This window comes from Wasmannia auropunctata, unplaced genomic scaffold, assembly GCF_000956235.1.
Source record: "Wasmannia auropunctata unplaced genomic scaffold, wasmannia.A_1.0 LD336023.1, whole genome shotgun sequence".
Taxonomy (NCBI): Eukaryota; Metazoa; Arthropoda; class Insecta; order Hymenoptera; family Formicidae; genus Wasmannia; species Wasmannia auropunctata.
This window is the reverse complement of record NW_012026867.1, coordinates 1,305,505-1,333,229: the sequence shown is the minus strand read 5'-3', so window position 1 is coordinate 1,333,229 and position 27,725 is coordinate 1,305,505. Positions and strand designations below refer to the sequence as shown.

General features: G+C 35.7%; 2 protein-coding genes across 3 annotated transcripts in view; one reads left to right on the top strand and one right to left on the bottom strand.

Moving 5' to 3' along the window:
- The first annotated feature begins 1,206 nt into the window (after nt 1–1,206).
- LOC105452989 overlaps nt 1,207–27,725 on the top strand; it is a 67,812-nt gene continuing 41,293 nt past the window's right edge. The window contains exons 1-2 of one of the 2 annotated variants that reach the window (XM_011694609.1): nt 1,207–1,402; nt 2,062–2,202. The gene's annotated coding sequence lies outside the window, so the exon portion shown is untranslated. Of the gene's footprint in view, nt 1,403–1,544; nt 1,934–2,061; nt 2,203–27,725 lie in introns of those variants that run through there. The other variant, XM_011694608.1, reaches the window with a different exon arrangement.
- On the bottom strand, nt 4,267–17,093 carry LOC105452984 (ataxin-2 homolog). The gene is made up of 3 exons (XM_011694593.1): nt 15,666–17,093; nt 5,678–5,823; nt 4,267–5,581 (listed from the first exon to the last, which is right to left on the bottom strand). Exons 1-3 carry the CDS (start codon nt 17,062–17,064, stop codon nt 5,189–5,191), a joined length of 1,938 nt encoding a protein of 645 aa, XP_011692895.1. The 5' UTR covers nt 17,065–17,093; the 3' UTR covers nt 4,267–5,188.

The following is a 27,725-nucleotide window of genomic DNA, read 5'->3' as shown; positions in this document are numbered from 1 at the left end:
ATTGCATCGAGTAATTTTTTAAAGCCATTATCCCATAGCTGTGACAGTCATGTTTACGGAGCGAGAGACGTCTCGCCGTCGGGAAGAAATTATCGGGCTCGCGTTGTGTCGCATAAACCGTGCAAAGTTCTCGGTTCGCCGCCAGCTAGCTCGAATTGCGTCGAAGTGTCGGGGGTTGGTTTCACGAGGAGGAGGAAAGGGGACAGAGGGGGACAGGGTGGACTGGGGTCGGACATCGATCTGGTAGTTAACTTCAGTGCCCCCGCGGGACTCGTTGCCACCTTCGTCTGCGCTCGCGGTATGCGTGGATGGGCGGAGGGGTACGATCCGGAACGGGGAGGATTTGATGATTCGCGTGCTCGCGTAAAGCGCATTATGCGTTTTTACGTTTGTGTTTACGCGCGAGTCGCTAACGAGACTCGTTCGCCGTGCCCACGTACGGCGCGACAGCGACAGCGGACCACGGCTCCGTCGCGATGCCGACGAGCAATAAATTCGCTAAAAAGGGACACTTACGCATCCCGTAATCCCTAAATCGCGATTAGACAGGCAGTGTCAATTGGATAATCCCGGACTGACCGTTCTTACAGTCGCGTCTGATTTTCACGACGTGAGAACGCGAATTAACTAATGTTTTCTCTATCGCTTTTTTATACATATTTTATATTTTAAAATTGTTTTATTTTAAATTATTTTATATTTTATTCAATAATATTATTGAAATAATAGACTCGATATGCATTCATCGTATAAGGAATTGAATCGCGAGAAGCTATTATAATAGAAGATATCTGTATATTGCGCTTTTAATTATATATAAAAAAAAAATCAGAAAATTAACTATCGCGCTATTTTTTTGTTCCAGACCGTACGTAATATTCCAATCTGTAATTTATTCGTCCGCGAAGCCATCGTATTTGATATCAAACGTGCGAAGCTATCTCTATGATAATCAGTCGTTCAAAATCACGCGATCGATCACTTTATATTTTCTTCGATTATTCTGTAAATCTTTAATGATCTACTTTAATCGGGCCTCCGACTAAATTAGCGATATTATTGACTGGGAAATAAGAGCGAAACAATTTAATCTTAATATAATTTCTTAAGAAATACCAACAGAAGAGGACAATTCAAATCATATCAGGATAAATCGGTTATTATTATAAGTGTGTATATGTTCGAATGTTTACATACCAATATATTTCTTCGGTTTCTTATGTAGCGTTCAAGGACATTTAGAAGTCGAACAGTCAGTACTGCATCGACTCTGAAGAAATAAACACGTACGTATCATCGGGCACGCTTCCGCTGTTCTTTGTCTCCTAAAGTCAGTATCATCCTCGCATTCGATCGCGGAAGAACTTCGCAAGAACCTGCATCACCACATATTTATAGAACGGTACGTTAAATCAGTTTTTACAATTTTTAGACGCAAGGGAAACAGCCTTTTTCAATCGCGAAGGAATTTGGCGCGCGACGGGAGAAGTAAGTGCACACGTGACGTCACGTGATGGAACCGTCGCTCAATTCACGTTACATCATCGCGTTCTCGCGCCGCGACGAGACGTTCCCGCGTTCTTTTTACGCGAACGAGTTGCATTTCGCGGGCGTATTTGCGTCGGGTGTGCGAAATCGGGTGAGCGACGGCGACGTGCGTCGGGATACGTTAAATTGTTCGGCATGAATGCGATCGTCGCTTCTCTTACTCATTGTCAGTTAATCGTCTATCGCGTCGCGTCGCGTTGGGTTATGTCGCGTTGGCGCTCGTCCCTGTCTCATCTCTTTAAATACGCATTTCTTTTATATACTTACACCGTGCGAAACAGAAATATTGAATAAATATCGAGCACTGGTTGCATCGGCAGATGGGAAATTGCCGCGAAACGATCGAAACGGTTTCTGTAGATATTAACGGTATTCGCGGATAACGGTCAGTATTCACGTCCGCCACGGCATGATGATTAACGTCGCGCTTTCGAATTTCTTAACCGAAAATTCATTGCGCGCACACTTTAACGTTAAGAGCAATGACCTAATTGAGCTGATGTATAATTTCAGTGAGTTCCGATCCATCACGCTGTATGAATACGGGAAGAGAGAGACGAGGATTGAAGCAATCGACGAGGTATTCCGCATCGTATTACTCGATCGAACAGGGCGTGCATGATAGCGGAAAGCAGCGGTGTCGCACAGCGAATGGTGAGTCAATTCTTATATTTGTATGAAATTTTTTATGTCTGAAAATAATTTGTCAAGAGGCGAGCAAAAGATACGTAATTTATTAAAGAATTGACAAAAAGATGGCTCGGACAATTGAAAATTTCATTTAATTTCATTGCGGAAATATATGTGGCTACCTATTAAAAGAATCATATTGTTATAATATATGTTACTATTATTATAAAATTTTGTATGTCTGAGTACGATTTGTCAAGAGGCGAGCAAAAGTAATTTATTAAGAATTGATAAAGAGGTGGCTCGAACAATTGAAAATTTCATTTAATTTCATTGCGGGAATATATGTAGCTATCTATAAAAAGAATCATATCGTTATAATATGTTATTATAAAATTTTTTATGTCTGAATACGATTTGTCAAGAGGCGAACAAAAGATACGTAATTTATTAAGAATTGACAAAGAGGTATAGGCTCGGACAATTGAAAATTTCATTTAATTTCATTGCGGAAATATATGTGGCTATCTATAAAAAGAATCATATCGTTATAATATATGTTATTATAAAATTTTTTATGTCTGAATACGATTTGTCAAGAGGCGAGCAAAAGATACGTAATTTATTAAGAATTGACAAAGAGGTGACTCGGACAATTAGAAATTTCCTTTCATTGCGGGAATATATATGGCTATTTATAAAAAGAATCATATCGTTATAATACACGTTATTATTATTATAAAATACTGAACAGAAACGAATCACATTCTTATAAATATTATTTTAACAATATCACTTTTTTGTATTAAAAAGAATGAATTAAAAATACAGGAGATTTTTCGTCCACGAAAAAAAGCATTGTTACAACAATATTATAATCCAAAAAGGACCGGACAATTGTCGGACTGCAGTAATAAAAAAGCATTCCTATATAGATAAAAAAGATTGTAACAGACAAAATTTATTTCTTAATTATTATATCGGAGAGATTTAAATATTACATCGGTTTCTCTTCCTCGCGTTATAAAACAACAAACGGTATTATTTACAATTACAAGAGAAAGCGTTCTGTCGAAGTGATCGCCACTTTTTTTGTGTTGTGTAAACGTTCGCTATAAGAAATATACGAAAAGTCTAGGGAAAATATAGACTTCGCGGTTGTTATCATAATATTCAAGCAATTCTTGCTTTAATGTTAACAATCATAACACTATTATATTATGCTATTTTATTAAGGTATCGAATTAGAGAAACGATTATCCTCATATCGACATTATCCATTTATACTCGATCTATACACTTTACTTTAAGGCACATATCTCTTTTTTTTTTAATTTCCTTTACAAACGCATTTATATACAAATTCGTATTTACAATATATTAACAAAATGTTCGCATTACTTAGACGACTTTCGCGGATACGTTCTAAAGCCGTAGCAATCCGATCGTTGTACAGTCACTGACAATTGCTATTATTTCCTCCGTCATCGTTCATGATTACCATGATCGAAGCTGAGCACTCCCTTATTAGCTTTTGCGCGATGATGATAAAAAAAAGAAACGTACGTTACTCAAAGGTAATAAAGAGTTGTAATATATAGAATTACAATAGAAAATATGGCATGACCCTGCGGTTGTCCGATCGTTGAGAAAAAAAAAGAAAGAAAAAAGCGTCGTGACGAAATGCGAAAATATGTGCTTTTGCACGCGCGGATAATGTCGATACAGAAAAACTAACGATCGATCACAACAAATGAAAGAATGAGTAATTTGCGTGATGTCATGCACGCTTTTCACACGTTCCATCGCCCACGTGTACGTAGCGCGCATCCTTACACTTTTTATCATTCACGATCGCCGATAAATTACGATGACTAGTATTATCCAAGTGTTACACAAGTGTTATCCAAAATTTTCGAGCATCCAGCGCTCGGTTCCGATCTTGAATCCGATCCGAGATCAATTAACTCTTCAGCTCTGTGAACGCTGCGCACATCTCTATTATTTCTATATAAAATAATATATATTTCATATATACTTATTTATATATAGAATAATACGCGAACGTATAGAGATCTATCGATGATCGCGATACAGTGTGCTGCAGTGAAGGCAAGTAAAACTTACGACGCTTCTCGCAATTAATTTACGACGTCGAATTTCGTGCTGATGCAAAATAAATGCAATGATATAATTGTGGCGTACTTTTCTCTGTAAATTACTCACAATAAAGCTCCTTTGCATGCCGCAGTTAAAGAGTTAATAATACTTGTTTGGATAACTCGACTATTTTCGGATACTACTGTCTCTATCTTAAAACTAACGTTCAGACTATGCGCGACAATTCTTGATTCGCGCCAGACGGTCGGGATCCCCCTATTATCGGGATAGTCAAACAAATATCTCTATTTTTAATTCCTTTCCCCCTCAATTCTCCCCTCTAATATCCAGGTACAATTACGAAAACACGATCGTATAGCAGACTGCATGAATATCTAGATGCACGATGCGAGTACATTTAGATTCCACTCGGAATTGCCAAATGCATTCATGTAGTCCGCATTCGATATTTACTTCCGGCTTCAGGCTCTTGCGGAATCAAACGGTCGAGCGTAACGGTAGAACGTAAAATATCGAAAGCACGACCGTCATATTAACGGGGATCGCCGTGGATATGTGAAGCCGACGGAAGTTATAGTGAGATCAAAGCGTTTTCCACGATCTGCAATTTCCACGAACGATCCGTTTAACAACGGTCGTTTATCACAGACCCGTTGTGTGTATCATGTGCGAGCTACATTTAATTTATCTTACGCGTCCCATATAATTACATATATTACGCGGCGTCCATTCGTTTATCTATTTGCAAACTCTTTGTACGTTGTGTGTGTGTTCGAAGTGATAGACGGTAGATATACCTCACCACCCCGCTTTCCCGTCATCCCGTGTCTCGTGAGTCCGTTCCGGGGAGAGTTCGCGGAATCCCCTCGGCAACGAAGAGCATATCCCTTCACATCGGATTAGAATGGCCCGGGTATTGCATAGGCAGTGTCGTGGGTAGCGACGCGGATTGCGACGTAGGCTGCGACGTGGGCAGAGACGTGGGTAGAGGTGTAGGTAGAGACGTCGACGTCGTCGGCGTTGAAAGCGGTGCGGAGGAGGTGCTCTCGTTGGTCTGCATCAGACCGCCCAGCATCCCACCCATCTCCGTTCCGGCGGTGGCATAACCCATCATACCACCGGCAACCACCTCCACCGTAGTGGAGGCCGCCGCCGCCGCCGCCGCCGCCGCGGCCGCCGCCACAACGTCTTGCGCTCTCATCTGCCGCTCTCTCAATTGCTCCTGCTGCTTCTTCATCAATTTCCGCTCCTTCGCCCGTCGGTTTTGAAACCAGATCTTTATCTGCAAAGAGAGGGTTACCGCTGTGCGATCGATTGCCGCGTAACAATTTAAGAATTTTCAGCGACAATTATATACCTACGGACGCGCGACGCTTACCTGACGCTCCGTGAGACCGAGCTGAGCGGCGAGATCCGCTTTCCGTTTGATAGTGGTGTAGTGATTCATATGAAATTCTTTTTCCAACTCTAGCCTTTGATAGTCCGTGTAGACCACTCGGTATTTGTCTTTTGTGCGAGTCTTCCCTGAAAAAGAGGCAGATAACGGCCGGTGTTATTACGCGGTTTTAATATCTATCGTACTGATTCCCTTGTCAATAATGCGTTAAGGAGATAACGTTTTCAGCGAGCGCGTATACCGCGTGGCGACATTAATAAAGTAAAGGATGTTTCGTAATTAATTTCACGTCGAACTAAGGAATGTGAGAGGCAGTTGCAATTTGCTTTAGTCATCCTGCGCATGATCTAATACCTGAGATAAATAACTGTCTGATAAATTCTTAATTGTAATTACGAATAATTATACTATAGCTAATATAAATTAAAGTGGAAAAAAGATGAAAAAAAAACACTAATGAGGAAAAACGTGAAAATTTTTGCCAAAAATATTCTGATTACAATGAGCAATTTGTTTTTAAAATTTCGCTCAAATGTGCTATAATAAAGAATATTCCTTTCATTACAAGTAAAATTAATTATACATATTAAAATGATGTTCATTCCATCTCAATTACTTTTAACAAGAATTTAATCCAGCAATAGTATTTATATTAATTATTTTTAATATAAATAAAAGTTGCGGGAAAGAGAATTTGAAATAATTATGTGTGAATAACTTCAGATTTACAGTAATGATTTCTCTCAGCATAATTGATTATTTTAAAATTGCAATGAGAACCGATTAATAAGAAAAACAAAATATCTAAACAGTAATTGAGGAAGGTAATTGTACATTATTAATATACTGCATATAATTGTCTTTGATCCTCTTCATAAAATTAGTTTTGATTTAAAATATTATAAATTTAATAAAACATCAATGGCCGTACATCAATAACCATATAAAATATACTATCACATATTAATAGCTTGCGTCTACAACGATTATAATCATGCACATAAAAATTATTGAAGGGGAAGATAGTTATTAACTTCTAATTAATTTATATTTTACGATAACCATAATAATTGTAAGTAAAAGAAAAGACAACGCGCACATACACATACTCATATTGCTCATACACATACACAAAGTTGCGGTAGCTTAAAGTAACGGCGTTTCGCAAAATGAGAGATGCATCTATACGATCTTGCAATGAATAACGCGTAGCGCGATTATTTCTTATGAAGGAAAACGACGCGCCAGAAGGCGGCAATAAGAAGGAGAAGAGGAGTGCGTTGGCAATCGCACGGTGTGAATGCGTTTCTTACGACGTGGCATTCTTGGCGGTAACACGCGCACAAAATACAGAATGGAGAGAGAGAAGAACGGGAAACGGGGATGGTAGAGAGTGTGCGTATGTGTATGCGTGTTTTTTGTATGTGTGGGAACGGCAAGAGATGGTTCAAGAGAGAGGGACACGATTAGATAAGGCTCCGCCGGCGAGATCAAAGGCGGGCACGTTAATCCACCGCTCCTCGATAAGAGAACCTCCGAGGCCTTCGCGGCGTTACGAATAAGCAAGCGACCTTAGACTTTTCGTCGGTACACAGAATGGCCACAGTCTGAGGCCAGCATGGCTGGTATCGGAACAGCAGGATATCCTCGCGTGCAGGCAAGGATGCGCAGCAAGGATGGATAAATAGTAGAGTCAAAGGAATCCATAGAAGTCGAGAAATTCACAGAATTGAATTGACATTTTAATCAGACATCTGATAATCTTTGAGATCTGATATTACTTTGAATTTGATATTATTTTGTTTCCTTTCGGATTTTCTTTGTACATATTTCCTTTCAACAATTGCGAAATTAAATCTTGATTTCAAAGGGAAGTCAAGATATAAACTCTCAATTTATAAAATCAATCTTCAATTTATTTTATCTAATTAATTTTTAGAGATCGAGAATTTCGTGAAATACAAATTCTTACAAAAAGTCAGAGATCCGCGAAGTAAAAAAGAGCTTTCTATAAAATTATTAAATTATACATGAAATTATATATATAAAATAGAGATATATAATTACTTTATACAAAAAATGTAGGAAAGATTTTGTAAAAAGCTCTTTTTTGCTTTGCAGATCTCTTAACAATATTTTCATAAGAATTCGCATTTCACGAAATTCTCGATCTTAAAAAATTAATAAACAAAAAAAGAGATAAATTAAAATTTTATAAAATAGAGAGTACATAAACTCATTTGAAGAGAAGCATGGATTTTAAATTGATACTTATGCGTTTTAGAAAACGAATTTTACGAATTCTACAAAAAAGTAAATACGAATTCTAATGATCTTTATATAAGTCACTTACGAAAGATTTATCTTATTTGTAAGATGTCTTTCTTATACATGATTGTGTAGAAAATTCATGTAAGGTAATGTAAACAATGAGAGAGAGAGAGAGAGAGAGAGAGAAAATCTGAAGAATTAGGCGATACGTTGGCGTTTAGACGATGTACACGTCGACGCATGCGGTGCGCGTTCATGATTAAATCCGTGTAAATCTGTTCAAATAACGCAGCAATATATTACGGGCTGTCTAGTTTCTGAGTTTTCATCTACTCAGATTGAGATTGAGAGATTGTTATCGCGGGCACTTCCAACTCTGCGTACCTATGATAATACTTAAATCACATCTTTACTACACATCCCATGTGAGAGATGTGCCGTATATTAAATCGACGTGTTCACTACCAACTGTTATATCTTATCCCCGCTACCGGGTTATTCAATCAACTGATTTCTAATTTCAATTTTAAAATATAAGTTAGGAAGTTCCATTATTACTCAATTAAGATGTCAAGATGTAATTGAATCGACAAGAAATATGATATGAATCAATTTTGTCATGAATAAATTAAGAAAAATTCGCACTGTTTTTTTTTCTTAAAGATATTGTGCTCTCTTTAAAAATATTAGCTAAACAGCATCTATATACTATATTTAATTCTAAATGTTTTGGAGAAACGAAAATCTAAAAACAAATAGTCGTGCAAGCTTTCTCTTTTTTTCTAAAAAAAAAAAGGATGTAACTTAGGATTTTCTTTTCGCAATAATCGATTATTTCACAATTGCATAATGTCTAGTTTAAATCTCTGTTATATCAATAAAGCGTTACAAGAGATAAACGAGGAATAAATATTAGACAGCGTTTGCCATGGTTTTTGTCAATATGATATCACGTAATGTAACTCGGATTTTTCCCTTTCTCTCGCTCTTTTTTTTCTGTTACGCTGCGCGCATTGTTAGACGTGCAAATATTTGACGCGTTAAGAGCAAACTGTCGCGCGGCCTGATGCACGTAAACAAACACATGAAACATCCTTAAACCTTATCAAAAGGCAGACTCTTTATCTTTGAAGATTGTAATCGAATCAAAAAAAAATTCCAAACTGCCTGCGGTACTGGCCTTAATTGCGATAGATTTCTCGCGCGACAGGCACTCGCCACGCCACGCTCGCAAAGATAATTTCGCGATTCCGAATCAATTTTTATCACGAGACGAAAGAAGTCGCACCTGTCATCTATATAATGAGATATAATGAGAACTAAATTGAAAAAAATCGGTTGTTTAAGTCAAATATTAGCAACAAATTGTCACAAAAAGTAGTAAATTTAATTTTTATGCCTTTTTTTTAGAAAGGATAATCTAGATAATTAGTAGCATTAACTTAATTTTATAATCAAAGCTATGTGTCTATCTAATATCTAATATCTAATAATTGACTGTGACAAAAAAGTATATTGATTATTAATGATAATTAATAGTGTGTGAGAAGCTAAATACAAAGTTGAATTAAAATGTTTTAAAAGATGAAGGTGAATGATTTGCTCTTTCGCCTTGTAGCAGGCATCCGACACGAAGGGGAGACTTAAGAAATCGACGTTTCTAGTTTCTAGAACTTTTTCACGGTTAACGGAGCAACTTTGCGCGACTCCGAGTTGAACTTTTTACATTCGGAGGAGCCCGTCGGAGGGCAAGTCTCGGATGGTTCGCACCGTGTGCAGGCTGTTGTTCGAGAGGGCAGGTCGTCGGTTTTTTTTTCGTCTCACGCACGGGCCACGTGAGCGTATGAGTTAGAAAGGATTACCGTCGGCGTTTTTCATCTTGCCGATATCGCACCTACGATTATCCGGCCCCGGTGACGCGCCGACATCGCGACCACCAGATGCTCTCAATAGCGCGCGGTTGTATTATAGTATCTTGAATTCGGTAAAAAAAAGACAACATTTTAACATCGATATTTTAATTTATGTTCTAAAATCAGTAATTTAATACAGGAAATATTTCAATCTCTAATCTAACGTGTGCCGATTGTTCCTCGCTAAAGTTTATCACCGCGAGCGGAGCGTCGGAGACGATTTCTTAAAATGTATCTAGCTCTGTTGCAGAATCCGTCATTGTCTATACCTTCGAACGAACGAATCCACCGGAGCTATTTCTCCCGAGTATCCGTGCGCGAAATGCGAACGAGCACGACGAAGAGGGAGAGAGAGAGAGAGAAAGAGAAAAAAGGGAGAGCGAGAGGGAACGCGACGGATTTTACGAATCGCTATGCGATGCGGGAGGACAGAGAGAACGTGGAGAGAAAGACGCGAGCGAGGGGGCGAAGAAACGGTGCTCCTGGGACTCGTTGCCACCCCATTATAGCGTTTGCTCTTCCATTTCACGCCGCGGAATGGCAAAAGCGCGTGCCCCGCTTTTCCTGCGGGCGTTTGACAACCCCCGGCGATATCTCGTGTCGGCCTAGCCGGAGCCGCGCGCCGACTCGCGCGGGTGCCATTCGTCAGCGGCGTCACAATTACCTCTATTGTGCCACCTCGCATTTGTATATCGCATATCAAGTGTCCGCGCACGAAGAGAGAGGGAAAGAGAGATCAGAGAAAGAGAATTTTTTTTACCGTACACTGCGTGTGTAAGTCGCGATGTAGACTATCTGTTCTTCTTCAGCATTTGAAAATTTTTTCTTTTTTTTATTTTTTTATTTTATATAAGTCGTTAATATTTTTGTATTGCCTGCAACGTTGCTGTGCGGCTAGCAAATATAAATGTTATAAAAATTGATGTTAAATATGTTATAATTCAGTGTATGTATACACAAATTTTATTACAAAATTAGTATTATATATATTAGAATTAAACGTCTAAGAATATTTATTCACAAACATTAATTACAATATTTCAAGCATTACAAAAATATTAACCTACAAAAAAATAAAAAAGAAAGGAATATATATTAGTGAATTTAATTTATTTATTATCACATTTAGCAAATTTTTGGAGAATTCTATTTTAATTTGTATCTCATGTTTAGCTTATTTATGAATAAAATGGACAATACATAAAATAAGAAGAAAATCATTGGAAAGTGTTGCAAGTTGAAAAAAATTTAACAATACGTGCTAGTTGATGGATAAAAGCAACAAGTATAATATATGTTTAACGTTAAAAAAACTAACAGTTGACGTGTTTTCTTCTTTTATCCAGTGACAAATATAACAAATCGCAGGTAAGCATATGCTAGCAACAAAAAATCAGACAAAAAATTTGACAAAAAAAATCAGAAACTTAAAAGGTTCCATCGCATATACCTGTAAAGCGCGTGGCTAAAGGAAACTCAACAGTTTCGATACTATAATTGATTTATTGTCTCGCAACCTTCTCTGTCTTGGCATTCGAATTTCTATGGCGAGCGACGACAGTGGAAACATTATCGTAACAAAACTAAAAATATGTTGGGAATTAACCTTGGCTGGCACGTATCCTGGTCGTAGAAATGTGCAAAAAAAAAAAGAGAACAGAGATAAAAGTGTCAAAAATATTTGTTGGGAGATTTCTGTAAATCTTCAAATCTCTCAGCGCCTGGTCGCGTAGGGTTTCGTTCTATTAAACTGTGGCCAACTGACTGAGTTCGAAGCTGAATTTTCAGTCGAATATCCAGCCGAGTCGCCTCGTGGACGCGCACTTAATTTTTTTCGTGTGCCCCTATTTTGCTTCAGTCATATAATTCGCATCCAAATGCAGTTCGGCTTGAAACTCAGCTCGCGACGCCGATGATCGTTTAACGTTTCCTTTTCAACGCGACGTGGAGAGACACCCCGATGTCTGATGGCGTGCTGCGAGCCGAATTGCATAACACCAAAATTGTCGTGACTCGAGGGTTTCCGCTGTGGATCGGTTGACAACAAAATTTCACCGGAGATTCGACAATTATGTACCGGATCCGGCGCCGCCGTTGATCTTGTCTGTCACAACACTCGGCTGTCGTGAAAGGAGTTCTAAGTCATTGAATATTGTAGGCGGAGTCTATTTTACGAATTTGCGACGAAGATTAGGTTGAACCTTTTCCGAAAGAAGGCGTTGAAGCTCACAGAATGAATGACAAAGGTGATACTACATAAGATAAGCAATGTTTTGAAGGAAAAGGGGATCTCGTGGGTCTCACAGAGATAAGAAAAATTGTGCGCGTGAGAGATAAAGGGCTAATTAAATTCCACTTTCAAACGATTACTTTCCATAATTATCGGCAGGAATAATAGCGACCGATGTCTTTACCTGCAAATCGCGGTGATATTAAAATCTTTTCCTCTTCGTTGTTTAATCGCGCCGATAGGAGGGGGATTGTGCATGGCCAGGGCGAAGGCGCCATAAAAGCGGTAGAAATCGCGTGCTGCCATGGTAGAATCGCTCTCACGGAACGGGACGGAACGGAACCCGAACGGCCTGGCGGCGGCGATTCGCGGGATGCGCGAGGGAATGAGAAAGCGCATGCACACACGAGGCCGTCCCTCACGAAATTGTAATGCACGCCTCGCGTTTTTGTATTGTCGTGGTGAGAGGCTTCGGCCGTGCGGCTTCTGCCCGCAATATAACCATAAAACGCAGATAATTGCCGCTGGAAGGTACAGGACGCTCGTTCAAGGTACTTAAGGTGCGTACTTACTGCACGCGCGTGAAGTAAAATGCAAATAAGAGAATAGAAGAGAGGGAGAGAGAGAGAGAGAGAGACGGCGTTCGAAAAGAAGAATTGGGACGGATTCTGCGAAGCGCCTGGTGGCCAAGTGCATCAGGCGAAAAATAATGGGGATTTGGGGCAAAGCAGTCTGAATATATTAGCATGCTAATTCGGATAGCTAATTCGGCTAAAAATTTATGAAATATGTTCACAATTAAGATTCACTGTGATTTCGCGCTTTTCTTTAGAAAAGGGTCCGTTTACAAAATGCATCTTTCGACGTAGAAAAGAGTCCGTTACAAAATGCTACTTCTAAAATATGAGTAGGTACCTGAGGTAGGAGATATACTGTATAGTGTATTAGACGCTGAATTCTTGGAAAAATAAATTACTATAAATAATTAATTTGTAATACACAATAAAAAAATCTCGCTGGAATGAAGATATAAAAAAGTATGAGATGAGATTTAAGTAAAAACATCTTCGTGAAAGAGCACGAGTCGATATGTAAATTCTGCTACTCTAAAAATTCTTAATATTGTCATTTTTTTTATTGCTGAAACATAATTAATTTCTTGTTAGCACAGCGTTAGCATGCCATTCATTGTAAAATATCACATAATTCTTTAACGTATATAATACATCATTGTCTAGTCAAAGACACGTGATACGTTAATTTCTACTAAAGAACATCGGGGGCTGCATGCACAATCGAAGTACAATAACGCATGCAAACACCAAATATAATATATAATATAATAATACACATAATAATCAATTGATTAATGGTTCGTACCGAGAATTTCAAGTCGGCAACAGAGTTCATTAATTGGCGACGTTGAATCTGCGCCGCCGACAGTTTCGGCGTTGCACGCTGCAACAATGGAAAGGGCATATCTCTTTCATCAAAAAGCTATCTCCTCATGTTTATATCAAATAACAAAATTGACCGGATTTTCGAACGGTTTGTGCATATCGGATTACCGATGCCGCGAAACAACGAGAGATTAACTCTTTCTCGTCGCGTGTGTTGATTCAGGACGCGTTCCGTGCGAACGGATGGGACTTTCGTTCGAGTCCGGTGAAAAATCGAGATGGACGACGAGAGGAAACGAGGGAGACAGAGAAGGACGGAGGGAGGGAGGGAGGGAGGAAAGGGGATTATCTCACAAATATTTGAGAGCAATTAGATGTTTGCTCGTCCGTTACCGTGTTTACATGGTTTGCCGTATCTAGACCGCTGGAGACGTATTTATGACCGCGCGCACGATATGCACGAAAGAAGTTCTCTCGTTAAGTGCGTAACTTCATCACGTGGCTTTTTAAACCGTCTGATTTCTTAATCGAGCTCTCGAAACTGAAGATTAACTATTTGTGGGTAAAGCTCAAGCACGCGAGTAGTTTGCCCGATTGCGAATCATATTTTTCGATTACGGATTAATGACGCGTGCTTCGACAAATAATTTTTCTTGATCATCGTCGTAAAATCGTACCATTAATTTTTCTTTATCCCATTTAAAGTGATTTAATAAAATACGTGTGGTAACTGATATTTGTAAATTACTAATTTTCATTTAGATTTTAATAAAAGATTTATTAGTACGAATCTATAGTATATATTTTCTAAGATTTAATAAATGTTCTCAGAAATTATAGAAATGAATTATATCAAAAGAACGTCCAAAAAGCGCCGGATTTTTTCTGTTCTCACAGCCTCCAATTCCGACGCATTGAATACACTGGTCCCTGACCGATCCACTTAAATCGATAGCATGTACCAAACAGATATATGTACAGTCGGAAGTATTCTCGGAAGTATCCTCGATGATGAAGATATTTCTCTAAACGTCTTTTGAATTTCGTTTCAACGTAATACATTTTTCAATTCAGAACTTGATTAAATTTAAATATTTGTGTCTTTCTTTTTCTCATTGAATGTGATTCAATTTTTTTCGCATTAGATAGTAAATAATAATGAAATAATAAATAATAGAGAAAAAGAAGAATTTATGTTACACATTTGATTTTATCTATATCATTTAATTATACTTCGCAATATCAAAGCAATATCAAAAATTTAATTACATTCTGGACGATTTATTCGAATATATTGGGATATATATGTATATATTTCCGCTACTATACAAAATCGATATTATAATTCAACAAGAATATATTTGCAGATTTTATTGATTTATTTTAATTGCTTCCTATGACGAACAAAATATACTGATAAAGCTTAATTAAACATCGTAAGAACACCTGAAATATCCTGGAATATATTTTGTTTTCATCTCTCAATTAAAATTTGAATTGTTTAATTATTTACGATACACGTAAATCACGTTGCACTATGTGAATTTAGTGAATTTAGTTAATTACAAGATAAAATAAAAATTAAGTGAGTCTATACGGAAAAAGGAATGATGAATCGAAATATAAAATAATTCCGACGGCGCGGCGCGCGCTGTGTTTCATTATTCATATTATTTGATTTATCTTTAACAAGTTAAGATAAATTTTAAAATATTTTAACTGAAGTAAAAGAGAAAAGGAAATAGCCTTTAATGAGTGCATATAGCGTATAATTTACATATAATTAATCAATTTTAGTAACAAACGTTTTCAACATTCATCAATTTTGTTATGAAATGTTAATCAAATTCATATTCATATTCATCAAATTTAATATTAATTTTATTTAATTGTGACGAACTTTTGCTGTACTTGCAAGAAATATAGAAAAAGTACTCTTAAAAATGCAAAATATTCTTTAAAACTTCATCGTTTCGTTACCCATTCGAATAAAAAATATTAAATCGCGAATAGGCTTTAACTCATTGAATTGTTCATCAGCCAAACTCCATAGCGCTTTCACTTGTATAGCTTTGATGATTCTTTAATCAATTCCGTAAAAACGCCACGATCATAATGAGACACTCAATTTCTTGCCGAATAGAAATTTGACTAACCTGGTTTAGGTTGACTCTGATACGACGGTCTTTTCATCCACTCGTACGGGCTCCTTCTTCCCTGAATTCTATGGGATGTGTATAATTGGTGACGTCTTGTGGACGATACCTCTCTGGGTGCGGACGGCATGTCTCTCGATGTGGACGGCATATCTCGAGATGTCGAGGGTATATCTCGAGATGTCGACGGCAGGTTCATGCCTGTAGGTAGCAGGTTTATATTGCCGGATGTGGCCGATAGATTCATGTTGCGAGATGTACAGGACAAGTCGCCGTATGACGACTCAACATGAAAATTAGGCGGCGTTGTAGGAGAAGTGCTGTTGGTGCTGTGATTACTTCCGTTCATGCTACCGTTTAGGCTGCCATTCACACTGCCGTTCATATTGCCGTCCACGATGCCGTTCATTCTCGCGGTAGTTGATGAATATTGATTGCGGATCGCCATGTCGATATTTATGTTTCTAATGCCCCATTTCAACATCCGTTGTCTGTAAGAAATTTCGTATTCCTGTTCCCTCGACGGTATTTGTGACTGTAGATATTGCGGCGGTGAATTTTGTTGGAAGAACTGCGGCGGCGAACTTTCCGGCAGCTGGCGTTTTGGTAACCGTTGTTGAATACGCTGCTGTGGCAATTGATTTGGCTGTTGATTATTATGTTGTTGCGGCGGAGAGTTTTGTAATTGCGGCGATGATGTAGTAAGTTGTTGACCGTGTTGCTGACAAATTTGTTGAGGCGGCGAACTTTGTTGCAAATGATGTGGCGGTGACGAGTGCTGCTGACAGACCTGTTGGGGCGGCGAATTGTGGAGGTGCTGCTGCGGAGACGAGTGCTGATAGAGCTGTTCTGACGGTGAGCTCTGTTGCAGATGTGGCTGTGGCATGTGTTGCTGGATGCGTTGTTCAGACGGCGAATGTTGCTCCAGCTGTTCCTGTGTCTGATGTTGCGATTGCGATTGCGTTTGAAAATGTAGATGTTGCGGTTGATACTGTATGTACGGCGAGTACTGAGTCGTGTAGTGCCACCCGGGTAGCATTTCCGGGTGGTTAAAAAACTGCGGAGGAATCGGACTTGGCTGATGCTGAGGATGCAACGCCGGTGTCGCGGGTATGGCTCTAGATGAATAGCCGTACCAGTATTGGGTCCCTTCAATGGCAGCGGGAGCCGCAACCGCAACCGCGGCGTGCGGTTGGACCGCCTGTTGCGCCGGTGTTTGCTGATGCGCTTGTTGCATTATCAATTGATGTTGCTGTTGATTATCAGCGACCTGTTGCTGCTGTTGGCGATACGTAAGGCTCGTCTGATTGTAGTGCGGCACCATGTTTGAGATGTTGCTGAGATTCGATATGGCGTTCGAGGATTCTCCAGGGATGATATCGTCACGAAACGATGGCATGTCGGATTTTGTTAATTAGACTTACACAATAAACAAGTGTTTCTGTTTTTCTTTAAACACAATTGAAATCACAAAAAGTGTAGTGAATTAACAACGTTAATAATAATTGTTATGTATATCCACGACACTTAGCGGCACAAACAACGAAATCGGCACAGATTAAACGTACGAATGTTATTGCTAGTTCCCGACGAACGCGTTTAGTCCGATATCGATATTGAACTGGCAACGTAACTCTGACGTTTACTAGCTGGAGTAACAACAAGCAGCTCGGTTTGGTGGGGATCTACTAGTAGGCTCCGCCCCTACAGAGCAGCATCGAACGACCAATCTACATCCGGCACCCAACGTAATGGTGTCCAACGAGAACGTCGCCGAACAGTATAGGAATGTCGCCCGCCTACAAAAAGAGAACCAAAAGAAAGAGAGGGAAGCCGACTCTTGTAGCTCCACCTTCTCAATAAGGCATGCTGTTGCTGGTCTTTATACATTTTTTTTTAGGAAGTTGACCAGTCTCCTCCTGTCGATTCTATTTGCGAAAATAGACTTTTCAACTTTTAATTTTTTAATGACACATGAAAATTCCAACATATTTATTATAATATAATACAGATTATTATTACAATATTGCAGTAACATTGTAATATTTCTGCAGTATAGCAATGTTACAATGTTACTGCAACATTGCAGTTATAATTTGTGTTTACTGGAATAGCTAGTACATTTAATTTCGTTTATTTCGGACTAAATTATAAAATGTAATGTCTAGAGATATCCAAAAATATTCTAAATTTAATTTAATTGCGTAAATTTTTTTACTTTTTAAATTGAAAAGGCATTACTTCAATATATCTGATAAATTGAAAAGGTTACAATTAAATTTATTACTTGTACAGTTCGATGTTCTCTTTTGGACACTTGTTCAATGTTTAAACCTTGAAGTTACAGATCAATTTAATTTGACGCGTGTAATTATTGTCACATACACCATCTAATAAAAAAAATTCTTGTTTTCTCCGTACTTTTTTTTCTCACAGACAGCTGCCTATATTTTTCAAAAGATTTTTAGTAAAAAGAAAGTTTACTTATAATATTTATTGTTCAATTGTGTTTTTTTTTTGTTGAAAATTGGGCGGCAAAATAAAGATGATGATAAAGATAATGATAAAGATTATATAATAATATTGCTGAATGTTTGATTAGCACATGATGAAAATTTTTCGCATCTGCATCGTACATTCAGTCATTAGCCTTTATTTTATAACATAATATAGTTAACTTTACAGTATAATGTAGTATTATAGTAAGAATGTTATTGTTTCTAAAAGAAGATATTTTTAATGATAATTATTTTAAGAAGTGCAATGCAGTTTCAATGCACTTCATTATAAAATATATAATATTACTGCATTAGATTTTTGGCCATCACGTGGCACTGTGATTGGACCATCACGAGCCGCATCCACATTCACGGGCATTTTACCACCTTTCCTTAATGTGCCCTCGCTCACGGTATGTGCAACACGTAACCGGTAAAGTTAGTTTGATTAACCAGAACTTTTATATATGTATCAATTTTTTTCAAGCTCTCATAGCATATTAAACAAATGATATCAAAGTGATAATTTGATATCACAATGGCACATAAATCACGGCACAGTACACGCGTATCCACACAGTATCTACAGTATTAATCGGTGCATTCGCGTAATATATTATTTTATTGCGTGGTCGTAACAAAATCGTATACGATTCCGGAATGTATAACATTTATAAACCATACGGGAAGTTCATAAATCATTTCGCTGCTTAGATGATTTAGAACCGAAAACTCAAGTTTATCGCGGCAGCGATTAAGATCGATAATCATTGTTTATTGCGTTTACTTAAGTTGAAGTGGGAATGCTATGTGTTTAATAAAAGACGAGTGTGTGACAAACTACTCATACTGAATGATGCTGATAAGTCAATGACTTTCTTACTTTACTCTGGCGTATAACACCTAATAAGCTTGGAGTTTGTGATTTTATAAGGACACATACTTTCTTTCGTATTTTCTATTAATAAACTGTCTGTAATTTTAGGACCACAGAATCATTTTTTCTCAATCTATATTAAAAAATTTGCTATTGCGTGATGCATTCAAGCTTGTGCATTATACAATTGAATTGCTTTTGATTATATTATACATATATCTATATATAATTATATATATAATTATATAAATATAATTATGTATAATTATATATCTATATGTATATCTATACAATTATATATCCATATCAATTTAAACAATTAGAAGAATGGCTCGCAAATAAATTTTATCTTGCATAACGTTACTGTGTTTACTTATATATAATTAAAAATATAAAAAACCCCTTTCGCGGCCTTGGTTGTTATTTTCAACCAACGGTATAATATATGTTGGTACTCGTCGATATTCGTCGGTACTCGCGCGTCCACATCTCCACGAAAATCAGAAGGCAACGGGCTTTGTAGGTTACTTTGCTCTCTGTTTTTTCTTCTGGTTGTTAATTGCTGTCTGTTATACGTTATCGTCTTTTTTTAGATTAGAATCATGAGTTTTGTACAATAGAGTAGAAACTCTTATCGGGTCGATCTCTCCCACTACAATACAATGAAATTCTGCAAACGCTTAATATATAAAGATGATCAACAGTTTAAAAAAAAAAGATTTAAGACACTTCACTCGTTACGTAATTGGCAGTAGTGTAGTACTTTTAAAGTCTCTACTTGGAATTTAACTGACAAATACAGCCGAAAAGCTCTTGGAATTGCTCGTGGTGCGGCATTTTAGCTAATTGTAAGAGAAAATCTTCAATCTCGTCAGAAATTTTGTTATAGTCTATAGATATCAAGATTGCGAGATCAGAATCGAATTAATCTGCAGGAAGATATAATGAGTGAATATATGTATATAATAAGTGAACAATAAATAATGAGTGCACGAAAATTAATAATATTCTACTGTTATTCACGAACAATTCCAAGGGCTTCTCAAAGACTAATCTTTGCAGGGACATACAAAATGGATTGTAACACCATAATTATCAATTTAATATCAAGTAGAGCTCGATAAAATTTTAATTTGTGAAGTATTTCAAAACTTGATGTGATGAAAATCGATTAATGTGTAGGAGGATCGAGACAGATATGAAATATAAAAATATTGATTCATTATTATAGTAAAAAAATTATGTATCAGTTGTACATTTAACAATCTTGTCGAGCGTTATGTTTTTTCGCCACACATCATCGTTCGCCTGACGATTATAACAACTCTCGTAATGAAGTTCAATTTACTAGACAATTTACATTCGATTACACATACCTAATTTACGAATTCACGAATCTCACGTAAAATATACTCCCAGTTTCTTCGAGCGAATTTATCGTACAATCGTCTCTCATAATATTACAGACAAAAAATGGCTAATTGTCTGTTTTTAATGCGTTCCTCCAGAGGAAGCCATCTGATATGTGGAATTTATTTGGCCGCAGCTTGTATTCTTCGTTCTTTTTTCTTGTTCATTTTTTGTTGATAATTTGCATTGAATCTTCAATCTTTGGTTTCTTCTGGCTATCGCTGGTCGGTCCTGTTATTATCTGCTGTCTGTAAATTGTCTGTTTTTAATGTGTTGCTCCAGAGGAAGCCAACTGATATGTGGGATTTATATTTTGATCGAATTGATACTTCTTCTGGGAGAGAGTGAGAGATCCTTCCTAGATTCGCATAATTGATCGCGCGGCACACGTAAAGTGCACCAATCGTAAAAGCTTAAAAAAAATACATTTAATTCACTGCTGCGACAAGATAGCATGAAAACATTACATTTTACTGCTAAAAGTTTACTTGGTTCTTATCAATTATTTTTTAATACGGCTATAATCGAAGTTTGCTCTAGAGTGATCACTTAAGAGTTAATAAATATTATATTATTAATAGTTAATGCAATGAGTTAACTCATAAATACGATCGGAATTAGTGCTGACTTTGACTTAAAATTAATTGTTTTATTACTCTGGCCGTCTCTCCTTGTGCAATATCTATTTGACTTATAAGTTGACTATAAAAAATTATTTAAAAAAGTGTAATTAATAATAAATTTTTTATTTGTTTTTTTCTCTCCATTTTTGTTGATGATTTGCGTCGAATCTTTAATCTTTAGAATGAATCTTCAACTTTTCTTTTCTTTTCTATTTTAGTCTAAACTATGCACTCGCGAAATCAATCTTATTTTTTTTGTACATTGCTATGATAATTTATACTGATTGGGATCTTTGGCTTCTTCTGGCTTCGCTGGCCAGTCTTATTATTGCGCCTGTTGTCTGTACATTGTCTGTTTTTAATGCGTTTTTCCAGAAGAAGCTATCTGATATGTGCCATCTGATATATGTGGGGTTTATTCGGTCACAACTTGTACTCTTCGTTATTTTTTTTTTGTCCATTTTTGTTGATAATTTGTGTTGAATCTTCAATCTTTAGTTTCTTCTGGCTATCGCTGGCCAGTCCTGATTTATAGGATATTGAATATATATTTATTACAAAGAAGCAGTAATATAATATTTATTTATATTATAACATAATTTATATCGAGAGCAGACAGAGAGAGTAAAGATGATCTTCCTCGCGGACAGAATGGTGCGCGTGTATGCGCGCTTATAGCATCAAACATTCTTTTCTTTTTAACTTTGAATGACTATGTGTGGTATTTTTTCTCTATCCCAGTATTAACATCATGCGAGTATGATTTTTGGTATTGAGTCTGTAAGTTTCTGTTGGGTGTGTTTTGCTCAAGTTTGATCAATGGAAGCACTAGTGGGGGGTATCAGACTTATTAATTATCTGGAAAAAATGAAATAGACAATAAAATTATGTACATATTATATACCTGCATTAAATCGTTTAAATTAAAATTTAGCCTCTTCTATGTTATTTTTTTATACAAAATGTTATTTTATATTTTATCAATATCTTACAGTGCTTAAAAAATGAGATATTAACGAGCGAAGTATATCTTCCTTAGCAGATTTAACGTTTCCCTTGTTTCAGATAAAAACTTGTTAGAATTATTTAGAAATATTTAGATAGTAAGATAATGTTTTTCTGTCCAGTTATACAATTCATGAAATATAAGAGATATATGATGTGGGGAATAATATTTAAAACCACGAGTAGCTATAAAAAAATTGTTTATATAACGACAACGACCAGGAGAAAATTACAATATAAATATACCTGCGTTAAATCGTTACATGTATTACTTTTAAAGATCACTTTCAATTCCTAAAATTAAAGCTAAAATTGTGTTTTACCTTTTTTTTTTATTGAATTCATTGAAAGTAATAATCAATTTAAATAATGTACCATGTATTTTAATAATTGTCACTTTTGTCATTTTTTTAAATGAAAAAGTTTAGTGACACTTTTTCCCCATTTTTCCCCCTGAGTAAGAAAAGCATTTTCCCTGCAAACAACATTCAATCAATTTGATTCATGTATAATATGCAATTAATAATTCAATATTCATTCTATTTATCTATGCTTATCCAAAATAATCTAATTTGAAGAAAGTTGAACCACCTTCCATTTAGGTTTGCACTAAAGTTGATGAAGTTACTTCACAAGCTGCGATCCTTATAATGATCTTTGAATGCTTGCATTAATATACATAGATCTCATCATTAAGATTCTTGATATCTATAAAATGGATTCAATGATCTAATTAAGAGACAATAAGTTATTGATTTAAATCTGATTTAAAATTATATTAAGAAAAGAGTAGAATTTGCTTTCTTTTTTATATTCCTGCACATTATCATACTTTCTATTATATAAAGGAGGAAACAAGTTCCGATATATTAAAGGACAAAAAATTATTGATTTAAAATTATATTATAAAAAAAGAGTAAAATTTGCTTTCTTTTTTCTATATTCCTGCATATTGTCATACTTTCTCTTATATAAAGGTGGAATTAAACAAGTGCCGATTGACGATAGTATTTTTTAAACTTTGCCAGGCCGTATTAAGACAACCAATTGAGTAACTCAGAGCACCGTGAGTTACAAATCTGTCGTTATCGAATTTATAAGAAATAAGACACCGCTGACAGCCCTTTGCATCGCGTACTTGTTTATAATATCGTCGGTGATCAAATTATTTAATTGAGTGGCTAATATCATGAAAGAGTATTGCTTCTGTCCATCGAACACGAAGAATTTGTACTGATCGGTAGAGGATTTCCAGCTCCAACCAGCTCCAAAACGGTTTTATCTTGGAGCCCTTCGTCCAGTTTGTGTGCTTGTTAAATGCTCACAATGAAAATGCAAGGTGTTGTTACTCTTAGAATTCTCCTTGTTCAAAGTAAGTATAAAAGTTAATAGTAATATGCTGCAAAAATATTATGATTGATTACAAAATTAGATATAGGTCTTCATTGGAAAAATGCCATTAAAAAGATGTACCTAAAATAGTTTGGAATCGACACATACATACACGGCGTGCTAATAGCTGCCGAAGGAGAGCCTATATCAAAATTGTTGCATGGTTCAGGTTTCGTTTATAATCAGATGAAATAGCGATAATTTTATCCTCGAAAATTACACTGGCCGTGGAGGGTGTGGGGGGCGGACATGGTGAGCTACACGGAAAGCACGATTTTATTGAAAGGTCTAAACATTTTGCTAAATATAGATCTGAAAATAATTTTTTATTGAATCATTAAAATAATTTGTTGGAATATTAGAACTGATGTTATAAAACGTTTTGACATTCTAGCAATCATTTTGACTTTCGCACAAAATTATTTTGATTATTGAACAAAAATTATTTTCAGATCTGGATTTAGCAAAATTGTTCTTTCCGTGTATCATTGTCTACAGTTGAGATTGGTGTAAGAGGAATATCTATAGAAACAGTTGTCTTCGATCCAGGAGAATTGGTTTCACGAATGGGAGATATAAATGAAGAGTCTCTTATCAGAGGAGATCGTTGCCTCTAAAACAGTTCAAATACATACTTGAGTACATCTCTTTCGTTTTCGTACAATGGCAATTGTTAGAATGTATCGTCAAATTAAAAAAATACCAATTAATGCTTACATCGACGAAAAGTATAAATGCTGACGAGAGTATGATAAATATAAATACTGATGAAAGATATAATTCCGAAAAATTCCTATTTCATGATAAATATCTTAATTATAAGATTACAATATATTATTTTATTTTAATATTGAAAAAATTATTTATTAAAATTTTATTTAAGAGACTTGTAGACATAGTTAAGAGAACTAGTTCTACATATTATTTAAAAGAATTTAACATTAAGACTATGTTTAAGTATTATACTATAAATGTATTAGGATAGTCAAAGAATATGTTTTATCTACATCATTGAACAATGTGGGTTGTATCTAAATAAAAAAATAATATTTATAAGAAATATTGAGATGATTATTTTACGGAAAAATCCGTCGCATAGAGGTAAAGGCAATCGTTTTAATTTTTTTCTGTGTTTAGCAGATACAGTTTACATAAATATATACAGACGTTACTGAGCACATTTACAACGATTTGTATTGAAATGTATGATCGCACATCGATCGATAAAATATAATACAATAAAAAAATTAATACATAATAAATATAATTCTTGCAATATCACAACCGATCTCCAATTTTTCATCGGACTTTGATTTTGATCAGATTTTGCGAGAGAACAAGAGAAAAATGAACTCTTGCAAGTTCTTTTCTTTTATCGAGATTATATTCATATCGTCTCTATGGTTTGTCCGTAAAGAGTCCTAGGTTAGCAAGAAATGCTTCAGTCACTCAATTTGTTAGTCTTTCTTCCCAACAGTTACTTTAAAAAGAATATTAAACTTTATATCATACCAATAATATTTACGTAATAACAGACTAAAGGGTAAGAACGTCAATTTATTGAGCTTAAACTGTTAGTTGGACAATAAAACACATTATTATTACACTTGTCTCATGGCACGTTCCTTTATTACAGATTGCGGGTCTAATTTATGGATTTAGTGGTTTGGTTCTAGTTGTAAAGTTTTTGTTTCATAATATCCTCAATATGTGCTCGAAAATGTCAATCATTAATCACGAAAACGCTTGAAAGTCATTCCTTTGTGACACAAACCGTGATAATTTTGCTTGTAAACAAATGGATTTATATTCACTTCTTTACACATTACTTGCAATGTAATAAAATTCTATAAAGAACTATAATTTATCTTAATTAGAAAAACAAATGACTAACAGAAAGTGAAAGCCAGAAAATGATAAAATATGGCACTGCAGGTACTGATCGGTATTTCAACAGTACTCGCGCGTCCATACTTCCACGAGAATTTGGAGGTAGGGGTTAAACTTTTCGCTTAGGTTTCTAAAGTGTTTCTTGCGGTACAACTGTCGTGCGAGCTACCACTACAAACTACCACCAGCGTGCGAGCGACATGCTGCGCTCCATCGTTGACCAAATTTGGACCGTGTTTGACGCTGTGTAATAATCTGTCAAAAAATATGACGTTTCAATATAATTCGAATTGTACGTAGCTGATACGAAATGTGAGTTGTAGAGAAACCCCATGCTGCTTGATTCGACAGGATTCACAATTAATGTCTCCACGACTTTCTCTATCACGATCGCGAGCAGTCCGAAGAAAATTAAATCAATATTTCATCTTCTATTACTTGGATTAGAATAAGACCTTTTGATGAGAATACAAAAATATGTACCACTTAAAGATAATATTTATTTTATATTTTTTAAATTAAAAATAGTATCACTTTTTTTAACTGGATTTTATTTTTTAAACAATAGTTTTTTCTCGAGCATCTTATCGCAATTAGCAATGTATGCAATTTTCAATCTAACATTTTCAGTTTTGATGACATTTGTGGTTTTTATTTCCGTGTCTTTTAAACTTCTTTAATTTGTAATTTGTATCTTCTATCTATAATTTTATGACTCGTAACTTTATGCCATTGAATATATGGAAGAATAAACAATTTCTCTCTTTTATAATGATAAACGCACGAAAAGAAAGGAAAAACTTGAACAGACGAGGATAACTCAATACACCTATCGCGTTGTGCACACCGGAGAGTTATAGTTACGTGAGGCTACGGACATTAATTGGCGGACATCTTCGTTGCTTTGCCGAGTCGGCTTTAACGATCAGCCCGTAAAAATGTTTCCTATTTTTATTTTTTTATGATGCTATAAACACTTCGCCGCTGAAGGCGCGCGTATTGCCTGTTGCTTATTTATGCGGTGATATCTAAATAGCGTAGCAATTGTAATTAATTCAAGTTTTGTTGAACTTGATATAGTTTATATTTATCTGTTTTATAAATTATTAATAATTAGATATTTTACATTTTGCTTGTTATTCTTCTCTTTTACAAAAAACAGGATTTTGTAAACGACGTCAAATTGATGATGGACACAAAATTATTAGTATATATTAGTATATATTATTATATTTTTACGCAAATAAATACTAATGCTAATGCTAATACTAATGAAATAATAAAACATGGAGAATACTACACCGAATCCGGAAAAATGTTCAGGTTCAGGTTATTGGATGATATAATACTTAAACATTATAATATAGAATTAGACCTCAAAGTGGAAAACAATACCTTTCGGGGCATATGCAGTATTTGTATCTTCATTAAGAAACCAATACGCGTTATAAATTTACATTTTATAAATTTACATGTCTACTGTCATTTAACAGAATCCTGGAAAAGCCACTCACGTAGCTACTCACGTTGCTATATATGGTTCCAATTTTTTGGAACCATATATAGCTACGTCTATATTGATCTATCGATTTTCATTATTAATGTTCTTGTTTTTACAATTTAAACAATCGATCCTCGCATGTCGGATTTACTTATAGTCCAAACTGTGCAAGAGTCTCTCCGCTTCGACGTTGAATCAATTATGAATCCAGTTGCATCAGAAATCATCAGTACATCAGAAATTAATTCACTTTTTTCTTTGTTATATTACATCAAAGGTATAAATGAATATGTAATATAATTAACGTATTTTATATTCCATCTATACTATACCTCCAGAAAAAATTGAATTCGTATAGTGTTTATATTCACAGCACGTTGAAAATCCCAGACAGAATCGGTCCATAGAATCGACGTCTATGGCGAAAGCAAGATTTGTAGAGACTGTTAAATTGATTATAAACCTTCTTTAATGGCATCTTTCATGGTAATTAGTTTGAAAAATGTGAGAAAGAAATTCGCAACTTTAAAAAGAGTTTCAAAACGTATCTATTTTTAGAAGTAATAGTTAAATACTATATATAGTTACTAGAATAGTTAATTACTATATTAAATCAATATTACGTAATTTTTATGATAAAATGATTTCACATTCTCAAGCAAAGCACATTCTACGTCTCACAATTCTATTAAAATATTGTCTTTTTTCTATAGCTTCTATAGATCAACATTTTAAAGATAAAAGGAGAGCTATGATAAAAAGTAAACCTTTAGACCATTAGCAAAAGAATAAATATTTCGGAAGATGTTTTCATTAAAATCTTACATATATGCAACCAAATTGTGTGTGTGTGTGTGTGTGTGT